Source organism: Myotis yumanensis, unplaced genomic scaffold (assembly GCF_028538775.1).
Source record: "Myotis yumanensis isolate MYYU_CA2020_CCGP unplaced genomic scaffold, mMyoYum1.0.hap1 SCAF_6, whole genome shotgun sequence".
In the NCBI taxonomy this organism is placed as follows: Eukaryota; Metazoa; Chordata; class Mammalia; order Chiroptera; family Vespertilionidae; genus Myotis; species Myotis yumanensis.
In genome coordinates, this window is record NW_027223757.1 from 52,411,104 (window position 1) to 52,430,300 (window position 19,197).

Genomic DNA, 19,197 nt, shown 5'->3' on the forward strand with positions numbered 1-19,197 from the left:
TTTTTATTATGAATTTTTAAAATAAATTTATCTTTATTGTTGAAAGTATTAGAGATGTCCCCTCCACCCCCATTGACCCCCTTCACCCCATTCCTGCCTCTTCCACAGGCCTCCATTGCAAAATCTTATTATTATTATCTTTGCTAATGGGAATTAGCACATATTCTTTGTCATGGAAGTATATATCATTTTTATGAGGGAAGACATTTTTTATGTGGTTTTAAATAGTTTATAACTGTGGAAAAATGCATACTTTTTAAATAGACATTTCATTTCTGCATACCTTTAAAATTTTGAAGATAATTTTGATTTTAGGACTTTATTAGTATAGCTCTATTAGCCTTTTCCTTTTATGTAATTAGATCCATCAAACACAGTGCAGGGATAATGAGTTGTTCAGTGTTTAACTGAATATACATAGTTAAAATAAAGCATACAAAATAGTAACAACAAGAAGCAATTTCTCAAATAATAATTTTATTTGAATTTCTAGTTTGAAGGCCAATTAAAAAAGAATCATTTTTATTTATTTATTCATTTTACAGCTGAGTAGTATTCCATTGTATAAATGTATCATAGCTTTTTTACCCACTCATGTTCTGATGGGCACTTGGGCTGTTTCCAGATCTTGGCTATTGTAAATAATGCTGCAATGAACGTAGGGGTGCATATATTCTTTCAACACTTATATGTGGAATCTAATGAACAAGTTAAACTGACAGACAAAATAGAAACAGAGGCATGGATACATGGAACAGACTGACAGCTACTATCGGGGAGAAGGGTTAGGGGACTGGATGAAAGAAGATGAAGTGATTAAGCAAAAAATCCACATATATTTAACACATAGCATAGACAACAATGTGGTGACAGCCAGAGGGAAAGGAAGTGGAGGGGGGGTCAGTGGAGGTGGGCAAAGGGGGGAAATGGGGTTAGAAAGAAACTTTGCTTTGGGCAATGGGTGCACGATACAGTGCCCATATGTTTTGTTGAGGCCTGTATGGTTCTGTGAACCAGTGTCATCCCATTAAATTTAATAAAACAACAACAAAAAACAATGGAAAATATGCTATAAGTTATATTAAAAAAGAAGAGAAATATGCATATATTCTATTTATTTCTTTATTCATAAGGATTTTCATTTCTTTCCATATTTTTATAGATTGCCTTATTTATTTATTTATTTATTTATTTATTTATTTATTTATTGGCATGTTCTTAGAATTCCCGGTCTTAGCCTAGGGACTCTGAGGCACATACATGTCCACATATACTTTAGGCATATGTGTATACCTGTGAGAAGAGGAGTGTGACTCACTAGGCTGAAGTAGGATGGGGCCTTTCTGGGGGAGAATGTAAAGATAGACATATTAAAGAGAAGTAGTAAGAATTTTAAGTTGCACATAGGAAGTTAATGACAGTACAGCTGATGAAAGCACATATTCTTTAAAGGTATATATAAAAGTCTAGTGAACCATTTTAATTATTTGCTGCATTAAATTGTTGATAAATGCTTACCTTTAAGTACTAGAAATACAATCACTATACCAGAGATATATTTTGCTATTTTATACAGCAAAATGAAGTACTTTATATAGTAGTTTAGATATAAATCTTAGGTTCTATTTTTATATGATTTTGAACTATTTCTATAGTAGCTCAAAATTGATACAAAGAATAAGGGAAATGTTATATGCTCTTTATATTGTAGAAAACAAAGTTTATTTCTTAAAGTCTCATTCCTTATTCCTGGTACTTTATTAGGCTGTAAAACATGTTTAGTTTACAGATAAATGCCATTTGGTATCTCAGTATGGGTTGTCCTCATCCAGAGATGTTCACTGTCTATTAAAGATCTCATTTGTGGTGGCTAACTGGGTCACTTTACCCATGCGACTATGGCATCATTCTACAGTCTGCTCCATCTTGAACAGCCTCTTGACAATAATGCCCAACAAGGAAGTCATATGCTTTCCTGTTGATGCCTGTGACTTGGAGGATAGTCTAAATTGTGTCAACTATAGAAACACAGTGACAAAAACTTCTGTTGCAATGAATTCAGGCCAACTGCATAGTCCCCTACAGAATGGTCCTTACTTAGACTCTAGGTGCAAGTATGGGAGTCCCCAGGGCCACCTTCACGTCAGACCTGCTGGCTACAAATTCTGCCGTCCCCAGGGACTCCCTTAGGTTTGATAGTTTACCAAACAGACTCACAGAACTCAGGAAAGCACTATACTTATGATTATAGTTTTACTGTAACTGGAGGCCAAAAGAGGAGCTGCATTGGGCAAATCTATGAGGTGCCCAAATGATAAGCTTCTGGTTGTCCTGTCCCTGAAGAGTCATGGATGGTGTTACCTACTCCTGGTTAGTATGTATGACAATATTAGAATATTGCCAACCAGGGAAGCTCACCTAAGTGTTTGAGATCCAAAGTTTATATTGTCACATCCCACCTGCATGGCTGACCTTTAGTTTGCAGCCCCTCCCAGAGGTTTGGCTAATACATTTAGTCTCCAGTTCCTCTGGACGTCAGAACTGATATGGCATAATCGAAAGCCCCCATCATAAATCATATTGTTAAACTTTTTGGCAAGCAAAGATACTTTCATCAGGCAGGACATTCCAGGGGCTAGAGCTCACCTCCCAGGAGTGGAGGGCATAGGCCAGACCTCTCTTTTGGTAAAGTTACTTCTTCAGTACACACTCACTCAAACAAAGGATTTTTTATTTTTAAATCTTCACCTGAGGATGTTTTTTTCCATTTATATTTAGAGAGAATGGAAGGGAGTGAGGAGGGGAGAGAGAAACATTGATGTGAGAGAGACACATTGAATGGTTGCCTCCCTCACATGCCCAGAGCCAGGGATCGAACCTGCAACCCAGGTACATACATGCCTTTGACTAGGAATCAAACGCGTGACTCTTTGGTCCACAGGGCGATGCTCTAACCACCGAGAAAAACCGGCCAGGGCCAAAGGATGTATTCAATGAGGTAGATTGTTTTGCAATTTACCATAATGTTCTTTGTTTGAAAGTCTTAAATTATATTTTACAAATAAATGTGATTTCCATTTATGCTCAAATTAAAATATTTAACTTCTTTCTTGGTTTCTTTATCTCTGTAATTTTTGTCGTTTTTCTTGTGACATTCAGACCAGCCACTCTTGTAGTTTAGTTTTATTTGTAATTGCATCACTTATGTGTTTATGGCTAAGTATTCATTCTGTCCTTTCATTCCTTCCAAAAATGCTTAGCATTCTTCCAAACTAGTAGGTCATGTTTTTCTACCCATAAAGGAAATACTCACCTATACTTCTTATCAGCTGCAATTTGGATACACATTTTAGAAAAGATTTAGGAGAGGTTTCCCTGAAAACAAACAAACAAACAAACAAAAAAACCAACTTAAAACATGCTAAGGAAATTTGGATTACATGTAGGCAGTGAGGAGCATTTGAGGGTTTTTAGATGTGATTGTTACACAACAAATTGTTTTAGAGTCAGTTCTAGCAGTAGTGAGTAGAAATAGTTTGGAGAAAGGACGTTAACCTACAATCAAGAAGACCAGTTAGGAACCTTTTACTATTGTCCCCACTGGCGATATGAAGGCAATATGGGGTAGTTTGGATAAAGTTATTAACTATGAATGATGATTTTAATATTTAAAAAATATCTCACCCCCCAAAAAAAATCTCACCCCTTTAATAATCTGTATATTAATTAAACCAACAGCTTTTAAACGTCTTATAATTTTTAATGATTTCATTTTACACAAGTTATGGGGATATAATATATTCCATGTGTATTCTACCTAACTGATATATATTAGCCTGTTTTTATCAATTCTGTCATTGTGCTATTCACTTTATATTTATTGAGCACATGTTTATTGAAGTGAGAACTTACTCTATGCCAGATTACTGTAATAGATGTTGAGGATACAGTGATAATAAGATGTGATTCTTGACCTTAAATAGTCCACAGCTCAGTTTGGTAGTCAGACCATTAAACAGGAAAATCCTGTGATGGAGGGAAGAACAGGGTGCTATGGGAATATGCCAAAGGAGTGTGTGTGTGTATATATATATATAACTTAGACTGGGAATGTGAATTCCTGGTTTAGAAGAACAGTTAAGAACATGGACTCTGGAGCCAGAGTGATTTTGGGGTTTCACTTCCTTTCTGTGTGACCTATGCTAAATTCTAAACTTCACCTTCAAAATGGGGATAATAGTGGCTCCTACTTCTTAAGATTGTTATGAGGCTAAAATGAATTAATGTATGTAAAGTGCTTAGAACAGTGCTTGGCACATAGTGTTATATGTGTTACCTTTTCCTCCTCCTGTTTGTCTCTTTTTTTAAATGGATACATAATTAGTGCTTAGTAATATTTGAGTAAAACCGTGAATGATAGTGAAATTATAATTACTTTTCTATTCTCTCAGAAGCCTTTAAACATCTGTATTAAAAACATGTAGTGTAAAATAACTATTTTGTGTGTAGTTAGGTCCATATTAACCAAAAGTCATAAACTGGTAGGTCTCAGAAAGTTTAAGCTTATATAATATTTAAAAAATAATGAAATTGCTTGTAGGTGAGGATGCCCTCTCCAGCTTGTCATAGTTCTCACTCATCCATATTATCTTTTTTTTTTTTTTTTTTTTTTTTTTTTTTTTTTTTTTTTTTTTTTTTTTTTTTTTTTAATTAAATCTTTATTGTTCAGATTATTACATTTGTTCCTCTTTTTTCCCCCCATAACTCCCCTCCTTCCAGCTCCCACCCCACCCTCCACCCTCACTCCCCACCCACTGTGTTCATCCATAGGTGCATGATTTTTGTCCAGTCACTTCCCGCATCTCCCACACCCCTTTTTCCCCCAAGAATAGTCAGTCCATTCCCTTTCTATGTCCCTGATTCTATTATAATCACCAGTTCATTCTGTACATCAGGTTATTTATTCACTTGATTCTTAGATTCATTTGTTGATAGATGCATGTTTGTTGTTCATAATTTGTATCTTTACCTTTTTCTTCTTCTTCCTCTTCTTAAAGGATACCTTTCAGCATTTCATATAATACTGGTTTGGCGGTGATGAACTCCTTTAGCTTTTCCTTATCTGTGAAGCTCTTTATCTGACCTTCAATTCTGAATGATAGCTTTGCTGGATAAAGTAATCTTGGTTGTAGGTTCTTGGTATTCAGCACTTTGAAAATTTCTTGCCATTCCCTTCTGGCCTGCAAAGTTTCTGTTGAGAAATCAGCTGACAGTCGTATGGGTATTCCCTTGTAGGTAATTGAGCCTCTTTCTCTTGCTGCTTTTAAGATTTTCTCTTTGTCTTTTGCTCTTGGCATTTTAATGATGATGTGTCTTGGTGTGGTCCTCTTTGGATTCCTTTTGTTTGGGGTTCTCTGCGCTTCTTGGACCTGTAAGTCCATTTCTTTCACCAGGTGGGGGAAGTTTTCTGCCATTATTTCTTGAAATAGGTTTTCAATATCTTGCTGTCTCTCATCTTCTGGCACTCCAATGACTCTGATATTAGACCGCTTAAAGCTGTCCCAGAGGCTCCTTACACTATCTTCACACTTTCGGATTCTTTTTTCATTTTGCTTTTCCAATTGGGTGTTTTTTGTCGAATCTTTGGTTTGATTATTGTACTCCTCTGGTCTGCTATTGGGTATAATATTCTTTATTTCAGTCCGTGTATGCTTACTTTCTAATTTCTTTATCGTAGCATCGAGGGTCTCATTAGTTTTCGTGAGGTTCTGCACAAATTTATGGCAAGCCCTCAAAATTGCGATTCTTAGCTCCATATCCTCCATTTCTGTCATGTTTTTTTGTCTCCGCATCTTTTATGCTTTCTTGGTGCACCCCCTTGTGGTCTCTGTGCGCAGTCTTGTTCTAGCCAAGCCTTAATTGTTGTAGTTAACACTAGGGGGATTTGACCCTCAGGCCGGCTGGCTATAGTAATCAGCTGTGCGGAAAACTCTGTCTTCTGGGGAGGCGCTAATCCAGCCTTTGCCTGAGGCGATCAGCAAATGGCTGTGCGCAGGCTTTGGGCGGGGCGGGATCAACAGGGCGGGCGGAGGGAGCAGTTATGGCCACGCTCAGTCCCGTTCCCAGAGGCTCTGCTTCTCAGAACCCCGGCAGCCGCTGCCAACCTCGGAGAGAAAGCTGCCCTCAGGTTCCAACTGATGCCGGGTAATCCCGCTTCTCCCGTTTGAGTCTGGGTCCCTAGAGACTCGCCCGGATCTGGAGCCCAGAGTCTGAGACTCAGTCCCGACAGAAAACGACAACCGCGCCCTCAGCCACCAGCCCGCTTTCGCGCGCACCTCGGTACCTTTGTATTTTCCACACTGCGCCGCCTCTGAGCCTCGATTTGCTGTTCTCTTTCCTTCTAGTTGTAGAGTCTCTCTTCAGCCAGCCTTCCTGTGGTTCTGGGTGATGTCCGTTCAGTCTTTTAGTTGTATTTTTGAAATGGTTGTTTGCGGCAGCGGTCTCCGGTGTTTACCTACGCCGCCATCTTGGTCGACTCCTCTCATCCATATTATCTTATATCCAGTCCTGTTCAGGCCTGGCACCTATAAGCATTTGAGTTAGTGACTTCTGAAACTCTGACACTGGTTCTTCCAGGATAGAGACTGGTTGATTTCTTTTAAATCTCATATACTTGGTAGAGTGGCTATCAGTTACTGGCACTAAATGAATGTTTGCTGAATGAATGAATGATGCCTCCATTATGAGTTTCAAAATAAGACTAACAATGACCAAAAATAATAAATAAACTGTATGTTCTAGATAAATTTTGTTTTTAGATTTTTTAACTTGTCAAGAGGGTTTCACTAGAATTATTATACTTAATTTTAATTTCAGTGATATGGGTTAATGAAAGAGCCAATGACAATATTCCAAGGCTATTTATATTTTGATTAGCTAATTTTAATGTTATGGTTGCTTAAGCATTATTGGTAAATACAGTAATAGAAATGAAATTATTGTTTTTAAAAGAAGATAATGATATTGACTTTTTGTCGAGGAGAAAGGGTGAGTTTTGTAGAATGATTTTGTACTGATTAGAGGCATATTGAGGGTACAGAAGCACTGGATAATCTTAGTCTAAGCCAGAAGTTAAACTTTGGGAATAAAAAAAGGCTAAAGAGTAATGTAGGTGAATGGAAATTCCATTTTGGAGGGATTGGAAAAACTAAACCTTGAATTTTAGGGGAGTCATGAAAGCACATAAAAAGTCAATAGATATAAGCTATTATATTGAGTGTTCTCAGGCCGTCAGTTGAGGCTATGTGGAAATATTTGCTCAGAAAACATCTGAGGTGAGTGAACTAGTCCATAACAGAAAGGTAGAGATATTCTTTTCTCATTTAAGAAAAGTATTATTTTTCTATACTGTAATGAATTGATGTTGCCAATGCCCATCCCCAGTGACACTGCAGATTCATTTTCTTCTTTATTTATAGTCTTAAGCTATCATTTTGCTTATTTCTAAAAGGTTCCTTTCTATGCTTCGTAACTTTACAGTTTCTGCTTTGTTTCTAATGTTTCTAATTTCAAGCCCTTTTGCATTATCTTTCTCTGCTTATGCACTTATAGTGATTTGGTTTCCAATTGCTTTCTGATCTATAGATATATAAAGTGTCAATTCTACTCAGTCACCTGGTATAACCTAATGGAAAGTTATATGCCTTCTGTAGGCTGTATGATGGTATTCAAGTGATGCTACTGTATTCATAGATAAGCAAATTTTATCGGTAAAGCTTTATAAAATACTGTCATGCTTTATTAATAACTAAGGCCCAATGCACGAAATTCGTGCAAGAGTAGGCCTTCCTTCCCCTAGTTGCCGGCACCAGCTGCCCTCTGGCACCCAGGACCCAGGACCTGGGCTTCCCTCACAGCCCTGGCTTCATCAGGAAGGTTGTCCGGAAGGACGTCCAGTCTAATTAGCATATTATGCTTTTATTATTACAGATGATTTGATATATTATTGTAAATATTTCTCTCTTCTTCATGTCCAGTGTGGCTAGAGAGCAGTCCGGTTTCTGAGTAGGGGCGGTTGGGGATTGAGAAAATGAAAGAAAGAGACAGACACAGAGATGGAAGGAAAAAGCTGGGGCTGGGTGGGAATGCTGTCCTCTGATGGAGAGACAGGGACCCATAGCCAATCAGCGTGTTTATTTTATACAGCAAAACCCAGGAAGTTTTACTAAAGATCAAGACAAAGGAGATTATGTGCATTCTTGGGTAGGCCTGAGTCATATTCATTCCTGGTGCTTGGCTGGATTTAAATAACAAAACCCACCCCCTGGCACCTGGGCTGAAGGTCAAGCTGATAACACTCCTGCCTCTGGCAAAGCATGTTTCCAGGATGTGGCTTTGCCAACGTCACTGGATTCAGCTGACAATAATTAAAGAAATGCTCATGTGTCTTCCCAGACACTCTCTACATATTATGTCTACTATCTTAAATTTTATTCAACTATCTTCTAATTTTATTTGGGGGAAAAAATAATCAAGAAAGTTATAATTCTAAATAATACCCTAGGATTTTTAGAATAATTCACCCATATTCCACTTTAATAGCTTCTCCTAAATTTTACAGTTAAATATTTTTAAAGTAAGGTATTTGTTGTTGTTTTTAGAAGTGTTTAACAAACATTTTGGTTAATTTAAATAGAACTGTGTTTCTGAAGAAAAATTAAGAGGGAGAAATGGCTAATTACATCTTTGCATTTAATATTTTTACTGTTAAATTAAAATTAAGGTATTATTTAGGCATATGTAGGCTTATATTATCATTGGGTCCCCAGTATCCAACTGCTACCTGGGTTTCTAGCATAAGTAGGCAGTCAGAAAATATCCACCCCTAATCAATACTGAATGTGATTTTATTTTTATTGTGATGTTACCACAACAAATTATCTAAGAAAACCTTAGCACATCTTACATAAGAATACCAGAGCAATTCATAAATTAGTTTTACTTAAAATATAGAAGAGACAAAAAACAGAGTAGCTTAAAAGTATAGGACAGTCTATTTGGGAATATAATATTAGAGCCAAAAAATACCAAAGTGAGTTTTAACATTATTTGGTATTTAAATTATTGAAATAAAACTTGACCTTTCAAGCCATGGTATTTAAATGAAGTCTTTAACTAACTCTTTTTGGCTCCTTGGAAACTACTTCTTCCTTTGAGACTGTGCCTGACTTAAAACTCTTTTCTCAAGGGCTGCCCATCATCCTTGCTTAATACAACTTCCCTATGTTTTGTTTGACCTACTTATAAACCCTGGATTCTCCATTTCTTGGAAATTTTTTATTCTGATTTTTATTCTGATTTAGTTACTTTGACTTTGACAACTTATCCCTGGCTATATTCCTACTTTAAAGTTTTAAGTTAGACATACTGCTTTCTTTTTTTAAAGACTCAACATTTATTTGTTTTTAATGATTTCAGAGAGGAAGGGAGAGAGAGAGAGGAGAGAGAGAGAGAAAGAAACATCAATGATGAGAGAGAATCATTGATCGGCTGCCTCCTGCATGCCCCACACTGGGGATCGAGCCCGCAACCTGGGCATGTGCCCTTGACCAGAATCAAACCCAGGACCCTTCAGTCTACAGGCCCGATCCTCTATCCACTGAGCCAAACCGGCTAGGGCGATACTGCTTTCTAAACACAACTTCAATCTTTTAAAACTAGTGAGACATCTCATCAATACATTTCAACTTCTCTGCCATCCAGTGAGTCATGAACCTCTTCAACAGCGTCTGGGTCTTAGCCTTAGGGAAAGTAGTCCTCCTTATTGGTTATGCAATCTCAGCCCAAGTGGCTTCTTCCCTTATATCTGTGATCCTAAATACTCTAGAGTTTTCCTTAGTTTCTTAGGGTGAAAGCTAATATTGATTTGTGACCTTTCTACTTTTCTCAGTGCAATGAATATTTCTTTTTTTAAAATATATATTTTATTGAATTTTTACAGAGAGGAAGGGAGAGGAATAGAGAGTTAGAAACATCGATGAGAGAGAAACATCGATTCAGCTGCCTCCTGCACACTCCCTACTGGAGTGTACATGCCCTTGACCAGAATCGAACCTGGGACCCTTCAGTTCGTAGGCCGATGCTCTATCCACTGAGCCAAACCAATTAGGGTGCAATGAATATTTCTGTAAGCACACTTTAGCTCCATCTTTCAAATCTCAGCCTACTATGTTTTCATTTGTTATGAAATACTTAAAATTTTTCTTTTGATTTTTTTCTTTTATTTGTGGGTTATTTAGAGATTTTTTATTAAGTTTCCAAACATTGGAGAGCTTTCCAGATATCTTTCTCTTACTGATAATAATTTAATTCATTGTGGTCAGAAGACATTCTTTGTATTACTTTGACCTACCTATAAATGTGTTGTATGCACTTGTGAAAAAAAAGTGTTTCTCCTGTTTTTGAGTGGAATGTCTTATAATTTTCAATTAGGTCTGATTGTTTCAGTGTTCATATTTTTACTGGTTTTCTGTCTGTGTTCTGTAAGTTTTTTCAAGACATCTTTATGCCTGCTTTTTGATTTTCAGTGTTGTATCTTTTTCCTTTTTTTATTTCAGTTGGAAAAAATGCTACACATTTTTTTCTTCAAGTTCATTGATTTCTTTCCCCTATGTTATATTCAGTCTGCTGATAATCCATTGATTATCATTTTCTTTTGTTGTTGTTTTTTTAATCCTCACCCAAAGATATTTTCCCCCCATTGATTTTTAGAGGGAGTGGAAGGGAAGGGGAGAGACACAGGGAGAGAAACATCCATGTGAAAGAGACACACTGGTTGCCTCCTGGATGCACCCCTACCAGGGATGGAGCCTGCAGCTGAGGTGCGTGCCCTTGACCGGAATTGAACCCAAGACCCTTCAGTCCGTGGGCTGCCGCTCTAACCACTGAGGCTCTAGGGCTCATTTTCATTGATTAGCATTTTCCCCCGATACTGTGTTTTATTTCTTGCATTTCCATTTGTCTCATTTTTATAGTTTTTATTTTTATCTCTGTGAAGTCCATATTTGTTCAGACATGTTTTCCACCCTTTTCTTTAAAATGTTAGGGCTGTTTTAAAGTCTATTTGATAATTCCAAAATATGGGCCATCTTTTTTTATTTTTTTCTGTCACATTATTTTATTTTTTAATTATTTATTTTTTTTTTGGTGATTTTTTTCTTTTCTTTTTTTTAAAATTTTGTTTTATTGCTTAAAGTATTACAAACAGTATCACATATGTCTCCATTTTTTTCCCCCCTTGACCTTCCCCTGGCCTCCCCCCTACCCCCCATTGTCTTGTGTCCATTGGTTATGCTTATATGCATGCATACAAGCCCTTTGGTTGATCTCTTACCCCCCCCCCCCCCCCCCCCCCCCCGCCCACCCGCCAACCCTCCCTGGCCTTCCGCTGTAGTTTGACAGTCTGTTCGATGCTGCTCTGCCTCTGTATCTATTTTTGTTCATCAGTTTATAATGGTCTTTATTATCCATAAATGAGTGAGATTATGTGGTATTTTTCTTTCATTGACTGGCTTATTTCACTTAGCATAATGCTCTCCAGTTCCATCCATGCTGTTGCAAATGGTAAGAATTCCTTCTTTTTTACAGCAGCATAGTATTCCATTGTGTAGATGTACCACAGTTTTCTAATCCATTCATCTGCTGATGGGCACTTAGGCTGTTTCCAGATCTTAGCTATGGTAAATTGTGCTGCTATGAACATAGGGGTGCATAGATCCTTTCTGATTGGTGTTTCTGGTTTCTTGGGATTTATTCCTAGAAGTGGGATCACAGGGTCAAATGGGAGTTCCATTCTTAGTTTTTTGAGGAAACTCCATACTGTTTTCCATAGTGGCTGCACCAGTCTGCATTCCCACCAGCAGTGCACGAGTGTTCCTTTTTCTCCACATCCTCTCCAGCACTTGTCGTTTGTTGATTTGTTGATGATAGCCATTCTGACAGGTGTGAGATGGTACCTCATTGTTGTTTTGATTTGCATCTCTCGGATGATTAGTGACTTTGAGCATGTTTTCATAGGTCTCTTGGCCTTCTATATGTCCTCTTTTGAAAAGTGTCTATTTAGGTCCTTTGCCCTATGGTCCATCTTTATGTCTTGTTCTATTGACTGCCTTATCTATTAAATGTAGTCATTATTTTTCTTATTTTTTATGTGTGTGTGTGGTACATTTTTATTGGATGCTGGACACTCATTATTTTTCTGTGTGAACACTAGAAACTGAGGTAAATATTTTTGTGCTTAGTGTGGACATACCTCTTCTTTCAGTTTAATGTACCTCATTTTGGGGAGAGGAGTTAGTGGTTGAATCAGTGTGTTCTGTATTTGAGATGGGTTTATATTGCTATAGTTATCTTCAGTGCTCAACGACTTTGCATTCCTTCAGCAGATGACTGCTGTTAACAATGGGTATAAAGTGGTTTTGCCCATTTTTCCTGCTTCACTTTTAGCTTTCAGTAGACTCTGCTTGCTTATACCACATAGTGGTCTATTTTTTGCTCTTGTGCTCTCCCTCATCTATAAACAACTGTTTCTTGTCACTCAGTGCCTGACTTGTGGGAACCACGGTTTTCTTAGTTTTCCTCCTAAAGTCTTAGTATTAATAGTAGTATTAGACCTTGAGCCCCTAGTCTCAGGGATGGGTTTTCCCTCAGTGAGCCTGCCTCTCTCTCTCCCTAGAGGAGACTGAACTTTGCCCTGCATAGGCAGGATGTTTTGGCAGGAGCAGGTTTTTTTTTTTGCTTTTTATTAATGTAATATCCTTGGCCCAAGGCTGTTTTTGGCTGCTATGTATCTAGGTGACTTTATTCTCAGATAACATCGTGTTATTTAGTCTTGCCAACTCTGTATTTTATACTGTTAATTTATTACATACTTTATGTTTAGGGATGGCCCAGTGTATGAAGTTGAGAAGTTTGGTCTAAGAATGGAAAAGCTGTTTACTTGCTATAAATGATGTACCTACAATAAAAGGAGAACAAGTTTTTTAACCCTTTAAAAGTGTTTTTTAAAAAGATGATTGTGATATTTGGTTTTTATTACATCATTCCTCAGCAGGACTATGCTATGAATGTAGCAAGTTACTTTTTCTTACATAATGGGGTACATGAGGTATCCAGTTATATATATTTTTCTTATTTGAACTTTTATTCATCATTCATGGATATTTGAAAAACACTGAAAGCTAAAAGTGAAGCAGGAAAAATGGGCAAAACCACTTTATACCCATTGTTAACAGCAGTCATCTGCTGAAGGAATGCAAAGTCGTTGAGCACTGAAGATAACTATAGCAATATAAACCCATCTCAAATACAGAACACACTGATTCAACCACTAACTCCTCTCCCCAAAATGAGGTACATTAAACTGAAAGAAGTATATATAGCTGTACTTCTAAATATGAGCATAGGTTTCAAAAACATTTTTTCTCCAGGGTGAGTAGATAACATATGAAACAAAGCTTTTAGTTTAACATTGCCTTCCAAAGTTATAGCAAGAGTGTCAGCTGATATTTTTTGACATTTTGATGGTTGGAGTTTATTTTTACCTCTTGAAAGAAATTTATAAGAAATCAGTGCTTTGAATCCATATTGAATTTTTAGTTAGGCAGAGTTCCTCCTCAGATGGCTAGGTCATTTAAACCTTTGAGTAAATTGGAGATCAATGTATGAATCTCAGATCTGTCCTGAAATTTTTGCCTATTTGGCTAAACTCTCGACAACATGGTTCTAAGAGATCCAGTTGGCAAGCTCCCCACTTTCATAGTGTTATAAATGAGAGGAAAGAACAAAACAAAACAGAAAATATTAAGAGTTCTATACATATGTTTTAAGTTGAGGCAAATATACATAACATAAAATGGACCTTTTTAACAAATCTTAAGCATACATTTCAGTGGCATTAAATTCGTTTACATTGTCGTGTAACCATTACTGTCATCTACCTCCAGATCGATTTTCACCTTTCTAAACTGAAACTCTACCCATTAAACACTAACTCCTCATTTACCCTCACCCTAGCCTTTCTGATTTCTGTCCTTAGGAATTTGACTAAGGAGCATTACAGTTTTAAGGGACTGTAGATATTCAAACTCAAATTGGTCTTTAAGCAGTTAGGAACTAGGATTGCTCTAATTTTGCTCACTGCCCCAGTTTAGAGAAATTACAGATTTTGAAGGAAGTAATGGCAGAGAAGGTAGAGGTCACAGTTGGGGAGGAGAAACACTAATCTTGTTGCATGTGAAATACACTTGAAATTTCGGTTGTTGCTGTTGGAATGTAAATCTCCCTATAAGTGAGTGTAGTGGTTTTAAGAGGATGTGATTATGATAAAAGATTTGGATTAGATAACCCACAACAGATCCTAAAATTTGGAGACACATATATGAATCCCAAAACTGCCCTATCTGGCTCTGTGAAAGTATATTTTGTTCTCTTCCCTGAAATGCAGAAATCAGTATTAGGATTTCTGGTCATGATACACATGTTCAGTTCTTCAAAATAATAAAAATCCACGAAAAGGAAGAATTTAAAACGACTTGTTCAGAACTAATTAGAGAGCATTGGATCTTATAACTCTGCTCTTTAGCAGATAAGGCTTTGAGAAAACTGTTATTTGTATTTTGTACTGTGCATCCCTTGTACTGCAGTTCTTTGCTTGAAAAAAAATATAGGAAAAACCAAAAAAGAAAAGAAACAGTAAGACAAAAAAGTAAGGCTAAAATTTTTTCTGCTTGAGGGTTTTGGAAAAACACAGGTGATGTATTTTCGGATTGTGTTTCCTATGTTTGAGTTAGTTGTGGTTACAGATTCTCAGGGGATTCTCCCACACACTCCATCCCCAAGCAGGTTTCTCTGCTGTCTCCTTTGTTCTATATGTTTATTTTTTATTCCCTTTATTTATTACTTCCCAGAGTTTCTCCCTTTATTTTGTCAGTGAGACCAATGCTTTAAATCCACATTGAATTTTCCATATTAAAATTCCTTTCATCCTGACTCAGCAATGCATTTAAAAATGTTTTAAATATTTTATCCATCATTTTGGTTGTAGTTAGGACTGTTATTCAAGATATCTAGCCTGCCATAGAATGGAAATCTTCACATATTAAAAAACATACCTTATAATGTATTAAACTATATTCCTCTGGACAACCCCTCTCTCTCATTTTGCATTTCAGTTCTTAAAACTTAAGAAAAGTTTTTATAAAGTTTACAGAATTTAAAATACCTTTAATTAAAGTGATTATTGTATTGATTATTGTATTTCTGAAAATACATATATTTATTTTATAGCTACTTGAAGGAAATTTTGCAAAAGAAGTTAGCCATGAAATGGATGGACTTATTTTTCAGCCTACTGGAGTAAGTTCATTTGTGTGTGTGGGGTGGTGGTGGTGGTGGTGGTGGTGGTGGTGGTGGTGGTGTGGTAGATATGTATGTACATGTACATACATGCATGTATCTATAAAGTACATTTTTTCTCAGACACATTTATTTAGTATTAATTATTCCTGTAATCACTGTTTTTCCTTAAAACAAACTGTTCTAAAAGATTTCATTTATACTGAATATATAAAATAGTGAAATGAACAGTTTTTTGCTTTTTCACTCAGTGTAAGAAATAAATATAGCTGGTTGTTATTTTTCAAGAAAGTTAGTCTTTAATATAATAATCTTATAAAATGTTAATTTATGTTTCTTTACTATAAATCTATCAATAATATTATATAAATGTTTATTTCTTACTGTAGGCCAATATACCTTTAAGTATTAATATTTCTAAAACTTAACTTTGCTGTAGATGAATAAAATTCAAAGAGTTATCTCTACTTGAAGAAAAATATAATTCTTTGAATATTTATTCCATATCAAATTTCTGAAACTCATTAAAGGACTTTCAACAACTTAGTAGTCAAATCATATATTTGGAGTAAGTTTTGTATTACTCTATGGTAGGGTTTCTCAACCTCAGCACTATTGATGTTTTTGACAAGGTAATTCTTTGCTGTGGGGAGCTATCCTGTGCATGATAGGATGTTTATCAACATCTCCTTGGTTTGTTCTTACTAGATGCCAGTATTACCTCTCCTTTCCATCCCTCTAGGTCAGTGATGGCGAACCTTTTGAGCTCGGCGTGTCAGCATTTTGAAAACCGTAACTTAACTGGTGCCGTGTCACATATAGAAATTTTTTGATATTTGCAACCATAGTAAAACAAAGACTTATATTTTGGATATTTATTTTATATATTTAAATGCCATTTAACAAAGAAAAATCAACCAAAAAAATGAGTTCGCGTGTCACCAGTTCGCCATCACTGCTCTAGGTTGTGACAACCAAAAATAATCCATTCACTGTCTAATTTCCCCTGGAGAACAAAATTGCCTTCACTTGCGACCCTGTGCTCTATAGGGCAGTGTTTCTTAAATGTGACCTGTGGTCAGGAGCATTTGCACCACACAGAAAGTTGTTAGCTATGTCACTCACCCGAGATGTGCTGATTAGAAACTCTGGGAATGCAGTCCAGCACTTCGTGCTTTAACAAGCTCTCCAAGTGACTAATGCATGTTCAAGTGTGAGAACCACTACTCTACAGGAAATGGTTGTATTTCATGTGCTACCCTCAGCATATGTTGCATTAAAAATTTATTTTACTTATTGTTGACAGTATTACAAATGTCCCCTATTCTTACCCCCTTTGGCTCCCTCCACCTAGACCACACCCCACCCCAAGTCTTCACTGCACTATTATCTGTGTCCATGGGCTATGCATTTATGCACATGTTTTTTGGTTAATTGTTAACCCCACCGCCCCCTACCCTGAAATCTGTCAGCCTGTTCCATGCATCTATTCCTCTGGACCCATTTTGTTTGTCAGTTTATTTTGTTCATTAGATTCCACATATAAGTGAGGTCATGTGATATTTGCTTTCACTAACAGCTGCCCTTGCCAAAACTGATAGAGGGGGAAATCTTCTGTGGTCTAATGAGGAGGAGATGGAGGAGAGTTAGACGCTGGGGACAGAAATTGTAGAAAATGCTATCTTAGGAAATATGGAAGTTAGATCTTTTAAGTTTCAGTATTTTCTAGGCCTAATCTCCATTGGAAAGATTTAAAGTCTAAATATAACAGTAACTACAGTAAATTTCATTGTAGCAAACTCATGGTTCAGACCCATGCATATGTGAGATTTTGGTGGTATGTAAGAGAAGTGGCCTGACAGGTGAGTCCCTGTGATGTCCAGTATAGTCAGTTGATTTATTAGTCTATTCCCATTCTAGCAACCGCACTTGTTATTACAATGATTTTGTAAGTGATATCTGGTAAGGCAAGACTCTCTGCTCTTTGCCAGGATTTTCTTAAATATTTGTGGATATTTGGTTTAACATATAAGATTTAGAATCAGTTTGTCATATTACCCAAAAATTCTGTTGGGCATTTATTTGGAATTGATTTGCATTTAGATTAATTTGGAGAAAATAGATGTTTTTACAGTGTTAAATTATCTTATGAATATGGTATAGCTCTTTTCAGGTCTTTTTCTGCTCTCTAATTGAGTTGAAATTTTTAATTGTTTCTAATCCAATTTCTAAATACTTAATATTTTCCATTTTTATAGTAAACTTTAGAAGAATTTGCTACTTCTAGTGTGCCATCACACTGTTGATTATTTTATTGGTTCACCACCTTGCTGAACACTGTTAGTTCTAATAATTGTCTAATTTTATATATTGGCCAGAACCTCTAGTACTGGTTTAAACAATGACTCTAATTGGATGGAGGAAAGGGAGACATTTATCTTTTATTTCAATCTCAAAGGGAATGTGGCTAAATTTTCTCCATTAAGTATGTTTTTGGTAGATTTCTATTAGATATCTTTTATCATGTTAAGAAATTTTTGTTTTTACAAAGGGTTTTTTTTTTTTTTTTCCCCCAATCAGAGGTAGATTTTGGGAGTTAACAAATGTCTTTTCTGTTACCTGTTATCTGTGCTTTTCTGTTGAGAGTATCATGCCATTTTTCCCTTTTATGACATTCATGTAGTAAATTACAGTAATTTCCTCATGTTGAGCCATTCTTGCATTCTGGGATAAATGCTACTTGATCATGTTATATATAATTTTTAATATACCTTTGGATTTGGTTGTAATAGTTTTTTGAGAATTTTTGCTACCTTATTTCTTACAGTTCTTTTCTCTATTTTTTAATATATTCAAAATAAAAGAGGTAATATTATGGAAAAATTATATAGGCTCCAAGTAACATTCTTATAATACATGGCCATGATATTAAAGTCAATTAAAATATCATGGCTTATACTGGAAAATAGAGTAGTTCCTTCTCCTACCCTTCCCCAGACCCAAAGTGCACTCCTAGGAGGTAACCATTGTTTGTTGTTTTAGCTGCTTTTTTTCTTCCTTTATTTGCAAAATATATTTATGCTGCTCGCTCTTGGTGTTTCGTTTTGCACATGATCTGCTTACTTTCTACTAGAACAGGATTGAGCTTTCTAACTCTACCAACACTCCCTCACCCTCCTCCTCTGTATTATACAATTATAATTATTGCACATGTTTGGTTAAATGAATATTCAGTATTTGTATTTCTATGGTAACATAAATATTGTTCACATCTGAGTCAACTAGTATATTTTTCTTTCTTAGAAAACTTTTCTTGCCTAGAGTTCGGAATTGCTTAGTCGCTTGTTATGGTTATTACTACTTCTTTCTTTAAACTCTGTAAAACAACTGTTAAATTTTTATTACCTGATAAATGGTAATATATCCAGTCCAGTTTTTACTTGAAGGCATTTCTTCTGAAGCCCTCACTTTGTCTCCCCTTCTAAATCACAGCACATTGCAATATTGCAGAGATCCCTTTGTACTTCTTAGGTTCTTCCTTGAGATTTTTAACTTATTCCATGTCCTGATTCCAGAAAGGTGGAATTCTGATGAGTTCATAATTGAGTCCACTTTTTGTGCATCTGCTGCTTTCATTACTACACGCAGACAGTGTTAAAGATAGGTATTCCTAAGTTACCCCTGTTAGTCTGATGGTAATATATTAGGGTGTATGTATAAAGGAAATGGAAAAGTAGTTGTGAAGCGTCTTCCATGTTACCTTAGGCATGGACAGTTAATCTC

At 36.2% G+C, this 19,197-nt stretch overlaps 1 protein-coding gene across 1 annotated transcript in view; it reads left to right on the forward strand.

Annotated features, from left to right (window-relative positions):
- The window catches only part of RNGTT (RNA guanylyltransferase and 5'-phosphatase), a 201,488-nt gene that overhangs the window by 78,808 nt on the left and 103,483 nt on the right, over positions 1–19,197 (forward strand). The window contains exon 12 of the mRNA XM_070418106.1: positions 15,346–15,414. Coding sequence (XP_070274207.1) covers positions 15,346–15,414 — 69 coding nt within the window. The remainder of the gene's footprint in view (positions 1–15,345; positions 15,415–19,197) is intronic.